This window comes from Benincasa hispida, chromosome 1 (assembly GCF_027475165.1).
Source record: "Benincasa hispida cultivar pf3 chromosome 1, pf3_genome.v1.1, whole genome shotgun sequence".
Classification (NCBI taxonomy): Eukaryota; Viridiplantae; Streptophyta; class Magnoliopsida; order Cucurbitales; family Cucurbitaceae; genus Benincasa; species Benincasa hispida.
In genome coordinates this window covers 27,491,480-27,511,395 of record NC_143478.1, presented here as the reverse complement: position 1 = coordinate 27,511,395, position 19,916 = coordinate 27,491,480, and the positions used below count along the sequence as shown (strand labels likewise).

General features: G+C 34.9%; 1 protein-coding gene, 2 long non-coding RNA genes and 1 other non-coding gene across 4 annotated transcripts; 3 read left to right on the top strand and 1 right to left on the bottom strand.

Moving 5' to 3' along the window:
- Window positions 1-510: 510 nt before the first annotated feature.
- Window positions 511-1,046, bottom strand: LOC150038354 (uncharacterized). Its single transcript, XM_090312820.1, has 2 exons — window positions 585-1,046; window positions 511-516 (listed from the first exon to the last, which is right to left on the bottom strand). The coding sequence occupies exons 1-2, from the start codon at window positions 1,044-1,046 to the stop codon at window positions 511-513; spliced, it is 468 nt and encodes a 155-aa protein (XP_090168946.1).
- A 10,352-nt stretch (window positions 1,047-11,398) lies between these two features.
- Window positions 11,399-11,505, top strand: LOC120070477 (small nucleolar RNA R71). The gene has a single exon (XR_005479971.1). It is a non-coding gene; the product is annotated as a small nucleolar RNA R71 (small nucleolar RNA).
- Window positions 11,506-12,464: 959 nt separating this feature from the next.
- On the top strand, window positions 12,465-13,293 carry LOC150038353 (uncharacterized). The gene is made up of 2 exons (XR_016524964.1): window positions 12,465-12,748; window positions 12,893-13,293. It is a non-coding gene; the product is annotated as an uncharacterized LOC150038353 (long non-coding RNA).
- Window positions 13,294-15,272: 1,979 nt separating this feature from the next.
- On the top strand, window positions 15,273-19,538 carry LOC120075513 (uncharacterized). Its single transcript, XR_005481349.2, has 2 exons — window positions 15,273-15,441; window positions 19,258-19,538. It is a non-coding gene; the product is annotated as an uncharacterized LOC120075513 (long non-coding RNA).
- The last annotated feature ends 378 nt before the right edge of the window (window positions 19,539-19,916 follow it).

Sequence of the window (19,916 nt, the reverse complement as noted above, 5' to 3'; positions counted from 1 at the left end):
CATTGCGGAGACGACGTGTCCAGTTCCAACTCGTATCTAACATCAAGTTGCCACCAGGAACTAATTCCCTAAAATGAAGAACAAACATGGTTAGTGGCCTCATATTCAATAATCCAGGCAGAATCATTATTCTCCACTAAACAAGTTTCCAAAACAAGCTAATCACATTTACCTTGTTTGGCTTTCTTCTTTTCTACCAAATATCTGGGGAAGTTTCTCTTCTAGTGTCCGTCTTGGTTGCAATGAAAACATTTTCCATTGTCAACCTTTACTGGTTGTCTACCCCTTGGAGCAGCAACTTCTGGGTTAGTAGCAACCTTCCCCTTTCCACCCTTCTTCTTCTTTCACTTTTTGGTGCCGGAGAAAGAAGGTATAGACTTAGTTTCTGAGGTCGAACCTTTATGGAAATTTTTAGAAGATGAAGCAACATTTGCTTCAACCTTCTTCTCCTTGTTTTTCAACAAGGATTGGAAGGTCTGTAGCTCATTGAGCAGGGTAGTCAAATTGTAGTCAATCCTGTTCAGAACAGCATTACTACGAAAGTGCAGGAAACTTTCTGGTAAAGATTCCAAGATGATGCTAACCTGGTTGGCCTCGTCGATGCTTGACCCATTCATTTTCGCCACGTTGAAGTGGATCATCATGTTGAGAACATGTTTTCGAACAGATTCCCCCTCTTTCATATGGGCATTGAAGATGTATTTAAGAGCATCGTGCCTGAGGTGTGCGGACGGTTGTCTGAACATTACCTTCAGGGACTCCATGATCTCATGAATGGTGAGCATGGGTTCATGCTTCTTGGCCAAGATTTCGTTAAGGCTTGTCAAGATATATGCTCGGGCCGTCTCGTTTGCCCTTATCCAGTGCTCGTATGCTTCCCGAACATTTGAAGGAGCACTAGGAGGTGGAATGGGAGGACACTCCTCCATCAGGACAAAACGTAAGTCATCAATGATTAAAATCGTGTTTTTCATGTTTTTCCACCTAGCGTAATTCTCGCCAGTTAATTTGTTGGCGGTAAGTAAACTAAGAGTAGTGGTAGCCATATTAAATTGCTGAAAAAGAAAAATCTTAATTTAGTCTAATTGCATTAAACCACTTTTATAAAACCAATCAAGTTTTAGCAAAATCATCTAGTGTACTGATGCGTGAAATTATGATGTGTGTTTGCGATGATGTGTGTTATGCGGTGATCATGCAAGTTTTCCTAACAAGGCCCAAGTATAAGCCTTCTTAGGTTTCCTGGTAAGTCCAGGGTCGAACACAGGGACTACTAAGTAGTTATGCGACACTCTTTGATTCTATTGCGGTGGTAAAAATAATGAAGTGAATAGTGTTTTAATCTAAATTTGTCCTATGCAACGGAGTTGAGCGCAGAGTGATGAAAGCGTAGAGTTACGATAAGTATATGATGAAGGGGTTGAGAAGGGATTTAGCTAACATTTCTTAATTGTGCACAAGTTATGCGACCATGCTACACACAAATGTCAGGACTACATCTCTCGATGCAGAATACCATAATTCCTATTCCTAGGATGCATGCAATGTATATGCAAAATAGTCGATAGAACTTATTTCTAAGTCTCTACTCTTGCCTATGTGATGATTAATGATGCACACATAAAACAAGGTGACCACATACCATCATTCCTATTTCTAGGGCGCATGCGATGTGTAAATAGCAATAGAACTTATGTCTAAGTTTCTACTTCTTCCTTATGCGATTCTAATCTGACTCTCTCAAGCCTAGATTCTAATATGACTCTCTAAAGTCTAAATTCTATCTTTAGACTACTCAAGTATATCCAAAGGGTGAATGATGCATACATAAAACAAGATGATTACATAAAATGTAAATCTTAAGTCATGCTAGCTAAGTACTTCTCAACCCATTCAGAAATTTAGCTACTTATGCGTGGTATGGAGAGATTGAACATAGAAAGAAATGAGGTTTCCATTTTCTGCAACTAAAGTACATAATACAAAATAAAAAATGGAATTGAGAGATAAGAAGCCCGTTAAGCAATGTCTTGCTTCCCATGGCCTTTTACACTGCTCTTTATCACTTCAACTCTGTTTTAGTTGTGTATTCTTGCTCTCACAAGTGTTGGCCCTCTCTCCTTTATGTTGTTTTCCGGTAGTCTCTTGACTTGTCTGGGAATGATCTCTTGGCTTTCTTGTCTCCTTGCTCTCTCCGTCCTCTATGTATAAGTGTGCGCGAGAATGGACTAACTAACTCATGTTCTTTGATGGCCTTCAGTATTTATAGATTTCAAGGTGAATCAATTTTTCTTGCTAATGATTGCAATGATGGGCGACATTAATTCCCCTATTCTGTTGTTCCGTTTAATAGTCACCGAAAGTTGAGTGTACTTGCTACAGTGTGGCTTTTAACGGCTTGTCAACTAAATTCGGAATCGACCATTATTAGCTTTTTGTCCCATCATGATTTATTATACTGTCGCCTTGATGTGAGGTCTTTCTGCAGTTACCTTTTTAAGAAACTTCTCACGATCGCATGACTTGCAATTGCAATCTTCAAGCGCGGCGATGCATTGTGCCTTTGGATCGCAATTTCATATGCGTCATCGCATTGTACCTACACAAAATAGGTAAATTAGCTGCTTTTATGTGATGAGCGCTCGCGATCGCAATTCCTTTCAGTTTAGCACTTTCGGTCATGTTATTGCCTATTTTACCATCGCATTCTCTCATTGTTTTACTTATTTGAGCTGTAATAACTTGTATTTCTACCAATTATCACACCCTCAAATTTAAAACAATGTTTGTCCTCAAGCATAAACTCAAGATTTTCTTTTAAAAGTCAACCACCTTTACCCTACCTAGATTTCTTAAGGTGCCTTATTCAAATTTCATGAACCCAAGCCTTCTTAATTTCTATCTCGATCTCTTCCTAAAATATTTCTAATCTTTAGGGATCACAAGCTTAACCTTCAAAAAATCTTTGCTCGTTTTCAGGACATCGCATGATTTATTTCCTACTTTCTCCAACTTGAGGTGTCCCAAGTGATTTTGACCTTTGCACGAATTAGATATTTGTTTTGTGATCTTTCGCTGATTTGAGTGCCCAACCTTCATTTTGGCTTGCCTCCACGGGTGTCATGCGGACATCCACCTACGAGCAAGGCACTCTTCCTCAATAAAAACTCATGCTATCTCTTTATTTAGCAGCAGAGTTACGATCACTTGGTTTATGCATTGATAACAATTCCCACCTTCGTTTTGGCTTGCCACCACAGGTGCCATGCAGACATCCAACTACGAGCAGGATCCGATCTCAACGTTATATAATATATATATTTTTTAAGATAGAAATGATATTTCCAAAAGTAACAAGGTTGAAAATAACACTACTAGCACCCCCAAATTTACACACAACAATGTCCTTATTGCTGAGAGACGAAATAACTCATGCGATGAACTGAGGAAATTTCATAAAAACTATTTTGAAGGAAAGCTTGTAGATTGCTAAATTTTAGAAATGTTTCATGAATTGATTGTCCTGAAATTATTTTGACTCTAGTGCATGTGGTAAGAAATAAATGCATGAATTTCATCATTGAAGTCATAATTGGTACGGGGCGAATGAAATGACTAGATAAAGTAATCAAAAATTCCAGATTGAGTCAAACTAAAGAAGATGTGATAGTAGAATTTAGCAATATTCAATTGAAATGCAAGAAGTGCGAAATTGAAATAAGATGAAGCAAGGAAAGATACAACCTCCAAATTTGCTTTGTTGCCCGCATCATTTTTTATCGCATGTTTTCTTACAGTGGGCTGATTTTTGGATTACGATGGGCTGATCGAATCGGTCGCGTGTTTTGAGATTAACGCATTACTCCATCGCAATCGTTCACTACGATCAGTGATAAATGTCAGGAGGATAAAAAGTATGAAAGAAAGAGTTCGAAATTCCAAAGAGTAGTGATCATGCAAAAAGTAAGATAGATTCATGAAAGAAAAATATTAAAAGAATACTAAAAAAAAAAAAAAATTGTCCCTGATGAGTGTGTGTCGCTTATCAACACAGGGACTACTTAAGTTCACGGAGGTTTTCTCGCATTGGAAATATCCTCCATGATACATCTTGACTCGTTGTCCATTTACCTGAAATGCGGTGGTCTCTTCTTCGTTTGTTAATTCTACCGCACTGTGCGGGAATACATCTTTAATTATGAATTGTCCGGACCAGCGCGATTTCAGTTTTCCCGAAAAGAGTCATAGCCTAGAATTGAATAGTAAGACCTTCTGACCTACAGATGACATGCAGAAATGCATGTCATCTTAGGCCTTTTACTTAGAATTATGAAGATTGTTAAGCAGAATATGCGTCGATCATGATAGGAATTCACGAGAAAATGAGCTTGCATCGATCAACATGTTGAATCTCAGCTAACTCGTTATTATGCATTAATATGCATTCAATGTTCTATTTTTTGTAGCTAAAACAGGAAATGGATGCAAATGCGAAAATCGGACCATCGCATAGACGACCGCATGTGGAGAAACACTCCATCGCAAGGCCGAACACATCGATCAACGCATGGATGTTACGATAATCAGCTGTATGCGTCCATCGCATGGGAGTTGTCTCGCCTAGCGATTGCGGTCATCGTAGAGTTGTGGTATTAAATGAATCCAGTCATTAAATGATTGCGGCTACATGACAACGCATACTAATGGGATCAACGCTAGGTTGGTGGAATGAACGCATCAACGCATTTACCTTAAGAAAAACTAAAAGATGATGTTGACATTTCACCTACCAAGCCGTTGGTAGCAGAGGTTCAAGAAAGGAGTAACGCGCCGAATGTCAGACTCAGAGCAGTTCATTAATGTTGTCGGAGATCCAAGCTCTATAAATAGAAGCCGATGAGCAAAAATTCAGGTATCCAAGGTTTTCACCTGAGGTTCGCCTAGGGTGGATCCTTGTGATCCAGAAAAATGCGTGAGAAGATGGCTGAGAGTTCTTCACCTCTTTCATCCATTCCGAGTGACGACCCGAGCCTTCATCGGAGCTAGATCTCGAGAGAGTCAGCTCCACTGCCCATCCATGACACCACTGGCAGCCTTGACGCATATCCACTGGAAGAAATTCTAGCGAGTCTTTGCTTCCAGCCGGTCACTTCATTTTCCTTTCTTTTCTTATATTGTATTGTATGACATTTTGTTATTAAGGAATTAATACAATTTATTTTCAATGCATTTCTCTGTTCCTTCGACTTCATCTCCATCTTTTTTGCTTAACATTTTTACTTTCATTGCAACACTTAGTGGGATTGCTTGGGTATTGCACACTTAGTCATGTGGATTAGGGATATGAAGCATGTTGCAACCCACCGAGAGGTGTATGTTGCGCGAGTGTATGAGTAATCTTATTTGCTTAGTGTGAAGCTACTGCAACGCCTGTCTATAGGCTAACGCATTGCTTGTCTATGAGTAAAGTCAGCAACAATCAACTGCCCGGGAGGGTAAGTGGTTGGTTGCATTAAGCAATGTATGCATTGTTCACTAGGGATAGTAGCAATCTTAGGTCAGCAAAGTTCATGCGGTTACATTGTCCTATGAGTGCTTCATTCATCATTTAGGCATACTTGGGAGAGTAGTCTAAAACACAAATCTAAGACTCGGGAGAGCGGATTGGAATACATAGGCAAGAATGGGGATCTTAGAGATAAGCTCTGTTTGCTTCACACAGTATATGCACCCTATAGAATGAATTTGCATGCATCCAAGGAGTAGGATAAGGGGTTATGCGGCAGCCATGCTCATGCGGTGGGAGCTAGTGAGCTGGTTATAGAGGTCTAGGTAGGCATAGGCTTCTCGGCAGTATCACAGATACACCGCATACGTCCCAGAGTTAGGTTCACGTGTGTGTAGCATGATTGCATGGCTTGCGTTGACTAAGGTTTCCCTTGCAGTCACTCTTAATGGTTGCAATGAAATCATCTCCGCATTTTTCAGAAATTGTTTGCAGACCAATAAATTGACAATATCTGCATACCAGGGTAGTTCTTTAATTTTAAGCAATTGTTCGTCCGGGAAGGATGTGTTTACGTTCGACTGAATGCGGTCCACTTCAGGATTCTCTAACCTCGATAAATGGTCAGCGACCATGTTCTCCGTTCCATTGCGGTCGATTATCTTCATATTAAATTCTTGGAGAAGAAGAACCTATCGGATTAGCCTCAACTTTGCATCTTTTTTGGTCATTAAATATCGCATTGCCGAGTGGTCGGTGTGGACTATAACTTTGGATCCCAACAAGTAAGGTCTGAATTTTTCAATCGCAAAGATTACTGCTAGAAGCTTCTTCTCTGTGGTGGTGTAGTTTTCCTGCGTGGAGTTCAATGTGTTGCTCGCATATGCGATGGGGTGTAACACTGTCTTTTCCTTCTGTGCTAAAACTGCCCCCATCGCATAACCATTAGCATCGCACATTAGCTTGAATGGCTTTGTCCAGTTGGGTGCGATCAAAATAGGCGTGATAACTGAGATTTGTATCTTTATCTTTAAGGAAATAGACAATGATGAATATGAATGATACAAGCTCATGTTGCCATAAACTTGTAACGATAAAAATGGAATGTTGTCTATCTATTACGCTGGTGAATGAATGAATGATGCTCTATATGCGCTCAAGTTCTTTGCGATAAAGACATTTTATGCGATACTACGTTCTAAGTGTATGCGTTGATAGTGATATGCTCGTAGTATGCGATGAAGTAGTGTATGTCACAAGTTTCCTTGCGCTAAAACCAAGTATAATTCCAACGCAAGTTTCTCAAAATGATCCGAGGTCGAACACGGGGATTGTAGTCGTTAAATGCGATACTTATGTGATACATGCGACCGGTTTTAATAATGAATAAAGAATTTGGTTTATACAGAAATATAAATTGCGATGAAAGTAAAAATACGTTGATAAAGTAAAAATGCGTTGTAAAGTAAAGATGCGTTGATAAAGTAAATTCCTAAACTACTATGATACATGATACATGGAATAAGATACATGATATTGGGATCGAGTACTGACTGTGAAGTTGTACAAAAGTTTCGATGAATGTGATGGAAAGTCTTATGAATGAGGTAGAAAGAGAAAGAGTAAAAGTAAAAACTCGTAAGTTTGTCAATCGTGTTAAGGACGCAACTAGGGTTCTGCTTTCCCTTGGCTTACACCTCTTGGTGATTAGCCGCGTTCCCATATGTCTATGGTGAAACATAGATGAACGTGATGAACGTAAGGTTGTTTCCATCTCTGGAAATACTTCTTGATTTAGTTAACTCATTCTTCCAACCTTCTCTTGATAGGTAGAATAACATCTTCACTTCTGCTCCCATAGGTGAAGATGCCATCGAGCATGCTTTAGCTAAACTTAATTGATTCCTTAACAAAGATTTGACTCACTCGCTCAATTCTCGCTATTTACCCCGGGGATTAAGAACACATCATGGAGAAAATTGATGATGAATGTATGGAAAGAGACAGAGAGATGATAACGATGGCGATGATAACATTTAATTCTAAAATTAAGCATTTGATACATGTTGTGAATGAAGGATTATAGAAGATGAACACATGAGATGAATTAGAGGATAGAAACAAATACGGAAAGAGTGTCAACGTCTTGACACAGATCCCGATCAGAGATTTACGCTTGCCGACGTGTGGAAGTGGTGGAGAGGAAAGCTTCCCTCTCAGGCTTGCTTTCCCAATAGAATTGACCTTTGCACAGAGCTTCAGCTTTGAGAATTGGAAGAATTCTCTGCTCAGAGTTCTCCCGGATTGACTATGTAGTCGCTTCAGTCCAGCCTCTCTCTCTCCCCGTTTCAGTATATCAGTCTCAGTATATTATGTATCAGTATATCTTTTCAGCAAATTTGAAGAAGCTATTTATAGGCGAGACCTTGGCTCTTTGAATTTTTGGTCCCCACTGTCTAATTATGGTAGTTCCTAAAATAGTGGAATGAAAAATTTCTTTCTGTTACGCAATCAATCCATCATAAATGCACAAAAAGGCGTACACTTGTCAGAATCGTCCGCAAATGCGTTGCTCTTCACATCTTCGATCTATCGCCGCATGCGATGTTGTTTTTGATTACTGCATGTGGTTGAAATGCGTTGATCAATAAAGCTCTTGGTCGATTTTCGTATGCGTCGTCATTGTATTGATCATCTCTTCGTTCTTGATTGATGGGCGCAATTCGATGTAGATGCATTTTTTATTTTTTTTTCGAGTCATGAACGCATATGGTGACCTATTTCCTGCGAAACAGAGACTGAAATACTCTATTCGCCGTCGCAATGGTTTAGTGAGTGTGTTTACGACATTTCATAATTTTCGTATTTCTTAGCCAATTTTTATACTATCGACGTAACTTTCCTCTCTTTTTGCCGCAATATCTAAATAAAATAGTATAAATAACTTGTATTTCTACAAGTTATCAAGGCGCTGTAATCAACGCGTCCTTCAGTGCTTTGAATGTGGTGAGGCATTGTGGATCAAAGTCAAATGTTCTGTCAGCTTCCAATAATGCATTCAACGATCGAGCTATTTTAGAGAAGTCCTTCACAAAGCGTCTGTAGAACCCTGCATGTCCTAAGAAACTCCTTAAAGCCTTTGCATTGGCTGGAGGGTGAAGTTTTTCAATGGCCTCAATTTTTGCTTTATCCACCTCTAGCCCCTCCTTTGAAACCTTGTGCCAGAGCACAATTCCTTCTTCAACCATGAAATGACATTTCTCCCAATTCAGTACCAGATTGGTCTCTTTGCATCTTTTTAGTATCCTCTCCAAATTTTTCAGATAGACTTCATATGTTTACCCATAAACTGAAAAATCATCCATAAAGATTTCTGTTGAGTCTTCAAGATACTCGGAGAAGATTGCCATCATACACCTTTGAAACGTGCTTGGTGCATTATATAACCCAAAAGGCATGCGGCAAAAAACGAACGTTCCGTATGGGTAGGTGAATGTGGTATTTTCCTGATCTTCTGGTGCAATCATAATCTGGTTGTAGCCCGTATACCCATCAAGAAAACAGAAGTAGTCATTTCCTGCTAGTCGGTTTAGCATTTGATCAATGAAAGGTAAAGGAAAATGATCTTTATTCATTATTGCATTAAACTTTCGATAGTCCATACAAATCTGCCAGCCAGTGACGGTTCTCATGGGGATTAACTCGTTGTTTGTGTTTGGGACTAATGTCATTCCACCCTTCTTGGGAACGCATTGTACGGGGCTGACCCACATGCTATCGACGATAGGGTATATGATGCCGGTGTCCAACCATTTAATAATTTCTTTAACAACCTCTTTCATTGTAGGTTCAGTCTGTGTTGAGGTTCTATAGAGCCTTTCTGGTTTTCTTCGAGCCGAATTCTGTGCATGTAGTACGTTGGGCTAATTCCTCTGATATCTGCAAGCATCCATCCGATTGCTTTAATATACTTATTCAGAATACTGAGCAACGCATTTTCTTTTTCTTCCGATAGCGCAGAGCATATTATTACTAGCAAGGTTTCATTCTGGCCAAAAATGTACTTTAAATGATTTGGTAGAGTTTTCAGCTCCAGTGTAGGTGGTTGCTCTAAGGAAAGTTTCTGTGTTTTTTTCTCTTCATTCAAATTCAACTTTTCTTCATTGTTCACTGTTTATGTTATTACATGGCAGGTTTTTAAGGATGCTGTCGCATCCTCTCTTTCTTCATCTTCTTTTTCGGACTCCAACTCTTCACCACAATTGTATTCATCGTCAGAATCTGATAGGCTCTCATCTTCTGGAAACTTCATTGCCTTGATGATGTTAAACCTGAGTTTCTTTCCATCGATGCTCATCGTGATCTCTCCTTTGTGCACATCTATTTGGGCACGACCAGTGGACAAGAATGGTCATCCTAGTATGATTGACACATCTTTGTCCGTTTTATAGTCTAGAATGATGAAGTCTGCAGGTAGAATGAATTTATCTATTGTGACCAAGACATCCTTCAACTTTCCTTCAAGGTGTAGCAGGGACCTATCTACAAGCTGGAGAGTCACCATCGTGGGTGTCAGCTGTCCTACATTTAATGATTTGAAGATTGAAAGGTGCATGAAATTTATGCTTGTCCCAAGATCGCATAATGCTTGATCGATGTAGATCCCTCCTATTGAGCAGGGTATCATAAAGCTGCCTGGGTCTCGCATCTTTGGTGTGTTATAGTGTTTGATTTTTGTGTTAATGCCACTGTGGTGAATTTTCCTGTTCTTCTTTTTTTTCGACACCATATCCTTAAAAAACATGGCATATTTCAGCATCTGCTCTATCGCTTCTGTAAATGGAATATTGATGTGTAGTTTTTTTAATATTTCCAGGAAACGATGATACCGACCTTCATCATTTTGCTTCTTTTTCAATATTTGAGTTAATGGAGGTAGTTGTACTTTCACTGTTCCATGGTCTAAAGGCTTAAAGGTGGTCGCAACTTCAGGTTCCACAATCTCGGGCTCTTCTAGCTCATTTTTCGTCAACGGTTTGTTTGGTTCCATCACATTTGAATTTGTCCTGCTAGGCTCCTTCATAACTTCCGTTGTGGTCTTTCCACTTCGCAGGGTGACTGCTTGGCAGTGTTCTTTCCCTTTGTTCCCCGAGTTGCGTGGGAGCTCAGTTGAGCTCGGTAGTGTCCCTTGCGGTCTATTTTTTCATCTGTCCCGCAATCTGTCCTATTTGGATTTCAAGATTGCGGGTGGAAGTCGCCTGGTTCTGGGGGATCGTCTCATTCTTTTCGATGTACTATTTTAATAGGTTCTCCATAAAGGATGACAGCGGTGTTTGAGAGCTGCTGGCTTGTTGTTGCTATTGACCTTTAGTTCGTTGGAAAAATCCTAGTGGTCCTTTTTGCGCCATAGGTTGATAGCCTTGTTGGTTATTTTTCTCAGCAAAATTAGGGTGGTTTCTCCACCCGGGGTTGTACGTATTTGAAAAAGGGTTGTTCTTAACAAAGTACATTGGCTGCGGGTTTCGTGGACACTCTTCAACCGAATGCAATTCTCCACATGTAGCATAGCTGGTGCTTGTCTGTTCTATAGCGTTGACTTACCCTCTTTGCGTTCTGGGATTGTTGATTGTGATGCCCTGTAATAAATTTATCATCGCATTCATCTGATTTTGCAAAGATGTGATGACACCATTATTTGCGTTACCTTCTCTGGGTTTTGTTCTCTGATCGCTTTTTTGCCAATCTTCATGGTTTCTCGATATGTGATCAAGAATGTTCTCTGCCTCATCATAATTCTTGTCCAGCAGACCTCCTGCTGCTGACGCATTGGCAGCTGTCTGCGATGCAGGATTTAGTCTATGGTAGAAAATCTCGATTTGGAGGCAATCTGGCAGTCCATTGTGCGGGCAGTTGCGCACTAATCTCTTGAACCTCACCCATGCATCACTGAGCGATTCGTCTTCTTCTTGTTCAAAATTTGTTATTAACTTCCTCCTTCTGGCAAAAGGGAATATAGGGATTAGGTGCAACCTTATTGCTCTTGGAAAAATTAATGATTTTGTTGTATACCATTTTCCTTATTGATTTTATTTACTTTTTATCTCCTTATGCAGTTGATTGGAAAAGCCACTATTTCCATTTTTGATATCCGATGTGCTTGTCTATGAATGAATGGGAGAATTCACCAAGACTAATCAATTTTAAAACGAATTCATCATTTTTGAAATACAAATTATTTTGTACACTTTGTATCTCATTCTTTTGATTTAGAGGTAGTGGAGTCCAAACTTCTGATTTTGGGGTTGATAGAAAAAATAGTATGACAATTAAGACATGCTCCTTTTGATCCATTGTTTTCAACTAAGATCGGAGATTGATGAATCAAGATTAAAAGTATAAATCTTGATATGTTAGAGGGATCAAATAGAAATTAAACTCAAAACTCAAGGGTATGAACATAAAATCTTAAAATTTAAAGATCCAATTTAAATTAATAGTGCCTAGGGACCAAAAAGTACTTTTTTTTTCTTTTCTATTTGCCAGAACTTTTTTGAATTTTGGATTAAAAAATGACATTTTTAATTGTTTTTCGTAGAATCGATTAAAAATGATATTTCATTATGAGTAATAATTGGGTGCATCTCAAGATGCACCATTTTATGCGTTCCTTGTCACTCATACTAAAAAACTAAAATATTTCAAAAGTGATCGAAATAAGAAGAATTTACTATATGAAAAATTATGATCAAACAATTAGGTGAGATGAATAAAAATAGATATTGTTTGAGATGCACTTAAGTGTATATATATATATTAATTATTTTCGTTGGTTGTGGAAGAAATTGGGCTTTAATGAAGTTATTAAGTAAGTGAAGGTACTTTATTATTCTTTTTAATAAAAAGTGGAGGTAATTTTTCAAAAGAAAATATATCAAAGGCCGAATTCATTGACTGAACTAACCTACGACGACCCAAAAAGTCTTGTGGAGACCAAAATTTTCTAGTTTGTTTCCTTGAAAAAGTGAAGCCCTCCTCCCCATTAGCTTATTGGGTTAATTAGTTAATATATACACAACCACCAATGCCTTCTAATTCCACACAATCCTTTGTGAGCTTTCTACATTCACAAACTAATGGCTTCAACAACAGCTTTCGTTGCTTGGAAGAAGGTTATCTTCTTTGCTTTGCTTCTTCATGCTTTCAACGTGGTTTCGGCGAGAGAACTTGTCGCTCTCACAGCCGGTAAGTCTTCTCTTTTCATAATACCATTCTAACAATATTGTTTTAAATTGACTATAACCGAAGTATTGGCTTAAGCTTTTGAGTTGTTTGGTGACTTAACTTTTTTCTGAAATCCTTTTACACTTTTCGTTTTTGGATTAATAGGTGAGTCGTCGTTGGCGATGGAGATGCATGGATTGATAGGTAGGAGATTAATTGTTCGACAGTTGGATATCTCTTGGAGAGGAAATTATTCTCCGCCTCCTCCTCGTCCTCGTCCACCTCCATCCTCTTCCTAAGGGCAAGGTCTCGAACATGGATGTTTTTATTTTTAATTACCCTTCCTTGGCCTTTGTTTTGGGTTTGGATTAATAAGGATCTCCACAAGTTGTATGAAGTTCTTTAAAGTTGTGGCTTTTTATAGCGTTGTATGTGATTTTGGTGGAGTTAACTACAACTACAAATACGTTTTTATATTTGAAATTCAGTCTTAATACTATATAATCAAAGTCGTCATCGTCTTTTTTTTTTTTTTTTTCAATAATAATAATCAAAGTTGAATAGCATACTTTCGTTGAGCTTATAATGTGTGATATTGTGTACCTTCATCCGAATTGGAAAAAGTACCCTCATGTTTTCATTATTGCATTGAATGTATTATATGGTGCTTCAAATGACTAAATATGGGGACCCACTGACCGGTCAATGAGTCAAGGTTTAGGTGCGACATGCCTTGTAACATCCCAATTTTTTTTAGTAAAATTTAAGTTAATTATCTCAAATTGCTGAGTTTTAGTTTCCTACTCTTTGGAATTTGGAAACAAATTGTTACAGTTGAAGAAGTTTTATTAGTTAATGTGGATTCTTTGAGTATGAGTTTTAAATTAATTGGAAGGGATAATTGAATTATTTGTATAAGAAATTTTGAGTTTTTGTGAAATTTGAAAGGGAAAAGACGAAATTGTGGTTTTAAGATTTTACCCTCCTTAATTTTGGAACTTTCCTTGTTTAAGGTTGTGACCTTTAATGTTATTACAGACATTAAAGACGGTGTTATTACAGCCCTTTAATGTCGATTTAAAACCGACATTAAAGACAACGACGTTAAAAGGCTTTAATAACACTATCTTTAATATCAGTTGTCAACCGACATTAAAGCCCGAAATTCTTCTAGTGATATATCATATTTTTATCTTTATTTTTTTAAAACTTTTTATATATTGTTTATTAAAATATATATTTTTATATTATTTTATTAAAATTTAAAATTATAAATGTTGAAATTAATTAATTATAAAAATGATTAAGTATTAGATTATAATTAGTATGAAATTTTATTAAATATATTAATTTGTTAGTTTTGAATTTTAAACCCTCTTTTTTCAAATATGTATAACTAAAATTATTATCGATACATAATTAATTAAATTTTTGTTCATAAAATTCTGATAGCATTTCCATGCACAATCCAACAAAGTCATCTTTGATTCCTAGACATCCTATTCCCAGGCATCTATAAAACTTTAAACCAAATGTCACTTTTAGACGTTTACAAGGTAAGTTATATGAACTTTCCTTGTTTAAGGTTGTGACCTTTAATGGTGTTGTGTGATTTTGGTGGAGCCATGAGGCATAAAATGATGAGAATTTTATACGGATGACCCCCTTTTCAAGGATCCAAATGAAAAAAGGCCTAAATTTTGAAAAGTTAGGTTCTTTTGGGGAAATTTTCGCAGATAAAAACAAATCAATTATTTATAAAAATAGCAAAAAAAAAAAACACTGATAAACTTCTATCAACGTCTATCATATAGTATTAATGATAGATTTCTATCAATTTTTATCACTCATAAACAATTATAGACTTCTATCAGTCTCTCTTAGCCGCTATCAAAGAAAATTAAATTTTGTTATTTTGTGCAAATAGTTTCCCGTATTTTTCTATTTTTGAAAATCTCCTTTTTTTTTTTTTAATCTTTTGCTTGCATTCATCAAATGGTTAAATTACCACAATAACCCTAACAAGCACACATGTGACTCGATGCTCGATATTCGCTCTAACTATTCAATACTCCCTTTAGCTATTCGATACCCACTCTAGTTACTCACTTTAGCTATTTGATACTCACTCTAGCTACTCGACTCTCACCCTATACTAGTAAATATATGATGCAAACAATATATATACACGCATGTATAATGTTAATTATTGTATATACAGAAGGAAATACATTTTAAGATGTACACACATGCAAACAATGTATATACACGGCCTAATATTTATAACTCTTTTTGCTAATAATGCAACTAGCCCAAATAAAAATCTAGAATAGCGTGGGGTCAAGAAAGGCATGAACACCTACAACAAAGTTTCCAACCACTTAAAATGGCCGACTTGTTTGACTCTTTAAGTTCACATGTGAATGGATGAAGATGGAGTGGAAGTTGTAAGTAGCCACAGCCACAGCCACAGCCACAGCCACAATTCTTCTGTGTCACAATCAATTGAGTTTCACCTTAAATTTGCCTATAAATATTACCAACTAAAATAAATTTAGCTATTCAGCTACCCTTAAGCTTATTAATGCTCTCAAAAATGGCATCCCCCAAAAGAATTTCCCTTGTGTTGAAGCTACTTTTCTTTGCTTTGCTTCTCATTGCCTCTACTGTTTCTGCAACCAATAACATTCCTTTGCTCCACAAACCACGTATTCGTAAGTTGCCATTCTCATTATTGTACATGGTTTCGCATATTTATCCTCTTGAAAGAATGTTTTGTTTTAATCATACTCTCAGAAGAAAATTGATTAAATACATATGCATATATACAGAGGCAGCTCGAGATCATATGATAGAGAAGCATTCATATAGAAAATATAATAATCTAAAATCTATTTTAAATTTTGATAACCAATGAATAATATGGTCAATCCACTTAATATTAATATTCCTTGCGATATAATTAATCTTAAATAAGATTTAATTAATTTTAATCTTTCTGCATAAATAATCGTTATTGGTACTGTTAATAATATTCTACAAGCAATATATGCATTTGGAAAAACATTTACCTTTTCTATATAATTTAATATTTTAATTAGGATAATCAATTTCATTTTGCAAGATTTCTCTTAATATTTTTAATTTAAAAAATAAACATAAATTGTTAATGTTAGAAAATGTATCATGTCATAATATATTTTCAAGTTTAATACAATATCTTTTCAAATTATTATCATCTAATGACTTTAAAAATTTCATATCAAATAAAAAGTTAAAGAATTTTCGTATACTTGAAATTGTTCAAGTCTATTTTTAAGTGAATAAATTGCTTGATCTATAATATAGTAAAAGTAATCAATTCTAAAAGTATCTTTAGGTGATCGTATTCTTCAATGTCAACATGCTCGTCAAATTATTATTATTTTTTTTGAATCATTCGTTTTTCACGAATATTGGTTTTATTTCCATGCCATTTGCAATTTCTTTAGCTGAAATCATAGCATTTGTAAATCCCTTTCTTTATATTTTTCTAAAAAATGAAACTAAATATTTCAAGTAATCTAAGCAGCATCAATATGCATATCTTTATGTTGTAAGACTTTATTCACAAAATTTGTAGCAAATAAGATATTATACCATATAGTCGTGTCTAACAAGAATTCAAAATTTTCAAATTCTTAAGTAGCTAAACAATTAGCTTCATTTTTCACTTTAGGATCTTTACAAGTTTCTCCTAATTTTAACAAAGCATCCCTTGTTTGAGACACTTGAAATCTTATTGCTTTAGCACTTTCAATTCGACTTTCCCACCATGTTTGTTAAAATGGTTTGATAGTCAAGCCGGTTATGTGATCTAGCAAAAGTTTCCACCGTTTTGTAGACGAAGAAAATAAAGAATAAATACTTGCAAAACTCCAAAAAATGTCATAGTCCTATGAAAAGAGTTAGTCATGTCAGAAAATACTAGATTGAGATTATGACAACCACAAGGTGTATAAAAATGCTCTAGGATTTATTTCCAGTAATATTTTCTGTACACCTTATTGTTTTTCTTTCATATTAGATCTATTGTCATATCATTGTCCTCTTATTTTCGATATATCAAGTTTAAGATCCTCAATTGTGTTTATATGCACATCAAATAAACCTTTCCAGTAGTATCTTCAACTTCTAAAAATTCTAAAAAATATTCTTCTATTTTTATTGGACTTGTTGAAATATCAACACACCTCAATATAAAAGATATATGTTTTGGATGACTTATATCACGTGTACAATCTAATATAACCGAAAAATATTTTTCTTCCTTACTTTTTTCAATCGTTATATTTTATTTCAAGTCCTAATAACTGAATGAATTCATTTTTTATATTTGTCCAAGATAATGATAATTAATATCTTTAATTGAATACGACGAACATGTTCTTACATTTTTGGATCAAACTTGGCAATCATTTCAATTAAGCTTAAAAAATTTCCATTATTTTCTTGATAAAATTTTTCATTACTTCTTTGAAATGCTAATTATTTTTAGCAAGATTTTTAACTCCGGTAATAATTCGTGTTAATACTTTATTCCAATGTTCTTTTTGTTTATTAATTAATTCTTGAACATCTTTATCAATTGTTTTATTTTCTAACAATCTAATTTGTAAATCAACCCAAGGTATTCATATTACATATGTTAGTTACTAGTTTCATGACTTTTAAGCCGAGAACTAAGATTTTTCTAATCATTAACTCCTTTGTTAGCCAGTTGAACTATATTAGATTTAATGCCAAATAACTTATAACAAAAACATTAAACTTTATCGAAATATTTCTTGGTAAACTAGCCAATTTCTATCATGTTTTTTGCGAAAAGATAATTTTTTAGTATAATTAAAATTAAAAAATGTCTAAAATTTTCATCTTTTAAAAAAAATTAAATGACTTTCTTTGACGGGACCTTTTTCTACCAATAAGTCAATTAATTTAGAATGAATGTTTTTCCATCTTTCTGGATCATATATAATATATTTAGAATGCACCATACATGTCTCATTATCATTATTAATATCATCATTATTTTCTTTTTTTTTCACTTTCCTCCTCGCTCTCCAGTTCTTTTTTCATTCAAGTTTATTTGATTACATGCTTCATTTTCAACCATATAATTATATACTATTTTTTTTCAATCTTTCGATTTTTCTATACCTATCATTTCTTCTATTATATCATTAGTTTTATTATTTTTACTTCCAATAACAAATTTATCATGAGCACCTTTTTGAGATTCAATCAATTTTTCTACTATTCTTTTCTTCTAGAACTTTTCATATCCAAATACATATTTTCTAGTAGACATATTGATATTCTAAGTATGTAAATGTAAACAAATCTTAGATGTTAGGGTATTGAACAATCAATAATATGATATTGTTTTTTCTTCAAAAAAATGTAAAAGAATTTGAACAGAAAAACATGGAACTTTGAAGCAGTTAGATTGAGTTGAGGAAATGATTTTTTTAGAGAGAGAATTCAACCTAAAATGAATCTAAACTACTCTATGTAATATATTTGGGAAAGAAATGGGAAGAGTTTTAGTTTTGAAAAAAAAAAAGAAAAATTAAAGATATATGAAAGGTCTTCAACTCTTCCAATGTAAACTTATGAGAGTTTTAGGGGAATTATATTAATGGTTGAGATTTTTAAGAAAATTTGAAAGGAATTATGAATAAAAAGATAAAAAGTAAATAAATTTGAAATATCAGTCAATCAAAATTGAGAGAGTTTATGAGCCATTAATTATGAAAAGTAATAAGTATATTATTTTATATTTCAAATTTAATTTCATTAAAAGTTATATATATATATATATATGGTTTTCTTTCAAACTAAAGCAAATCAAACTATGTACACCTAAATAAGATCTTATCAAGTGATGAATATATAATGTAGCCCTAATTTATGATAAACCTATTTTACACAAGACATGAACCACTAAATATATACTTTTCTTCAAAAGAAAGTGCAATGATTTGGTACAACCTGAACCTAGCCCGTTGCAATTTCCTTTTTAAACCATTTTTTTTTATAAAACATTGTCACATAATAATTTTTTATTGGACAATTGTCTAGGTTATACAAAGATAGGAGCAACCTAGCCAATACTTAAGTATCTTTCCAAAAGAAATGACACGACAAAGTTAGTTTGGTAACAATATGGTTTCATTTTGAATTTTGTTAAATCACCATTGACTCAAATGCTTAAGTTGATGAGTAAAGGTAAATTTACTATTATATCATCTAACATTCATCCTCACTTGTGTGGGTTTGAAATATGTAGAAGATTGATCAACTAGTGAAAATTAATATTAATTAGGGAGGAAATAACTTTACAACATTGCAGAATTTTGAACATGGACCCTCCTGGATCACATACTTTGATACCGTATTAAATCATCAATTAACCTAAAAATTTAAATTGATATATCCAGATAAATTTAATATTATATATCTAACGATTCTTCTGTAAGAAGTTTCAGGTAAAATGATTGTGGAGTACAAAAATGTTGGGAAAGGTTTAGTTGTACCAAATGTAAAGAAACCAACTTCTGATGATGTCCCATGGGGGGGTGGCTATATTCCTCCAATCTTAACCAACCCATGATGTGAGCTTTATGATTGTTTGGATGATCAGCTGTGTTTTAATATATTGTTGATGTTGTCTTTTTGGGAGCTTCAATCTTTAAGCGTTCTTAGACCGACAATAAACTTAAGCAAATCTGATATATTTCTATCTTATATATTTGCTTTGTTTTCTCAATGAATTACTCAAGCCCTTCCTTCCAAATGGATTGCAATAAATTTTAATTATATATCAATATTTTAATACTCTTTCACTTGTGGTTTCTAGAATTTTTAAAAGGTCCAACTAAAAGAAATCAATATTATACTAATTGAGAAGAGAAAGAACTGTTGGGAATGCGACCAAAGTCCCACATTAATTAGATAAGGGGAAGATCATGGGTATATAAGTGAAAAAGCCATGAGGATTTATGTTTAAATCGACAATATCATACCGATGTAGAGATAGTTTGAAGGTCGTTGTCTCAAGAACATCATATAAGAATTTGGCTGCAATTCAGATATATCATATCAAATTACCAATAATCAAAAAAAAAAAAAAAAAAAACTGGATGTG

Excerpts from the sequence above, each read along its gene's own strand:
- LOC150038354 (XM_090312820.1), bottom strand. The coding sequence starts at position 1,046 with ATGGCTACCACTACTCTTAGTTTACTTACCGCCAACAAATTAACTGGC.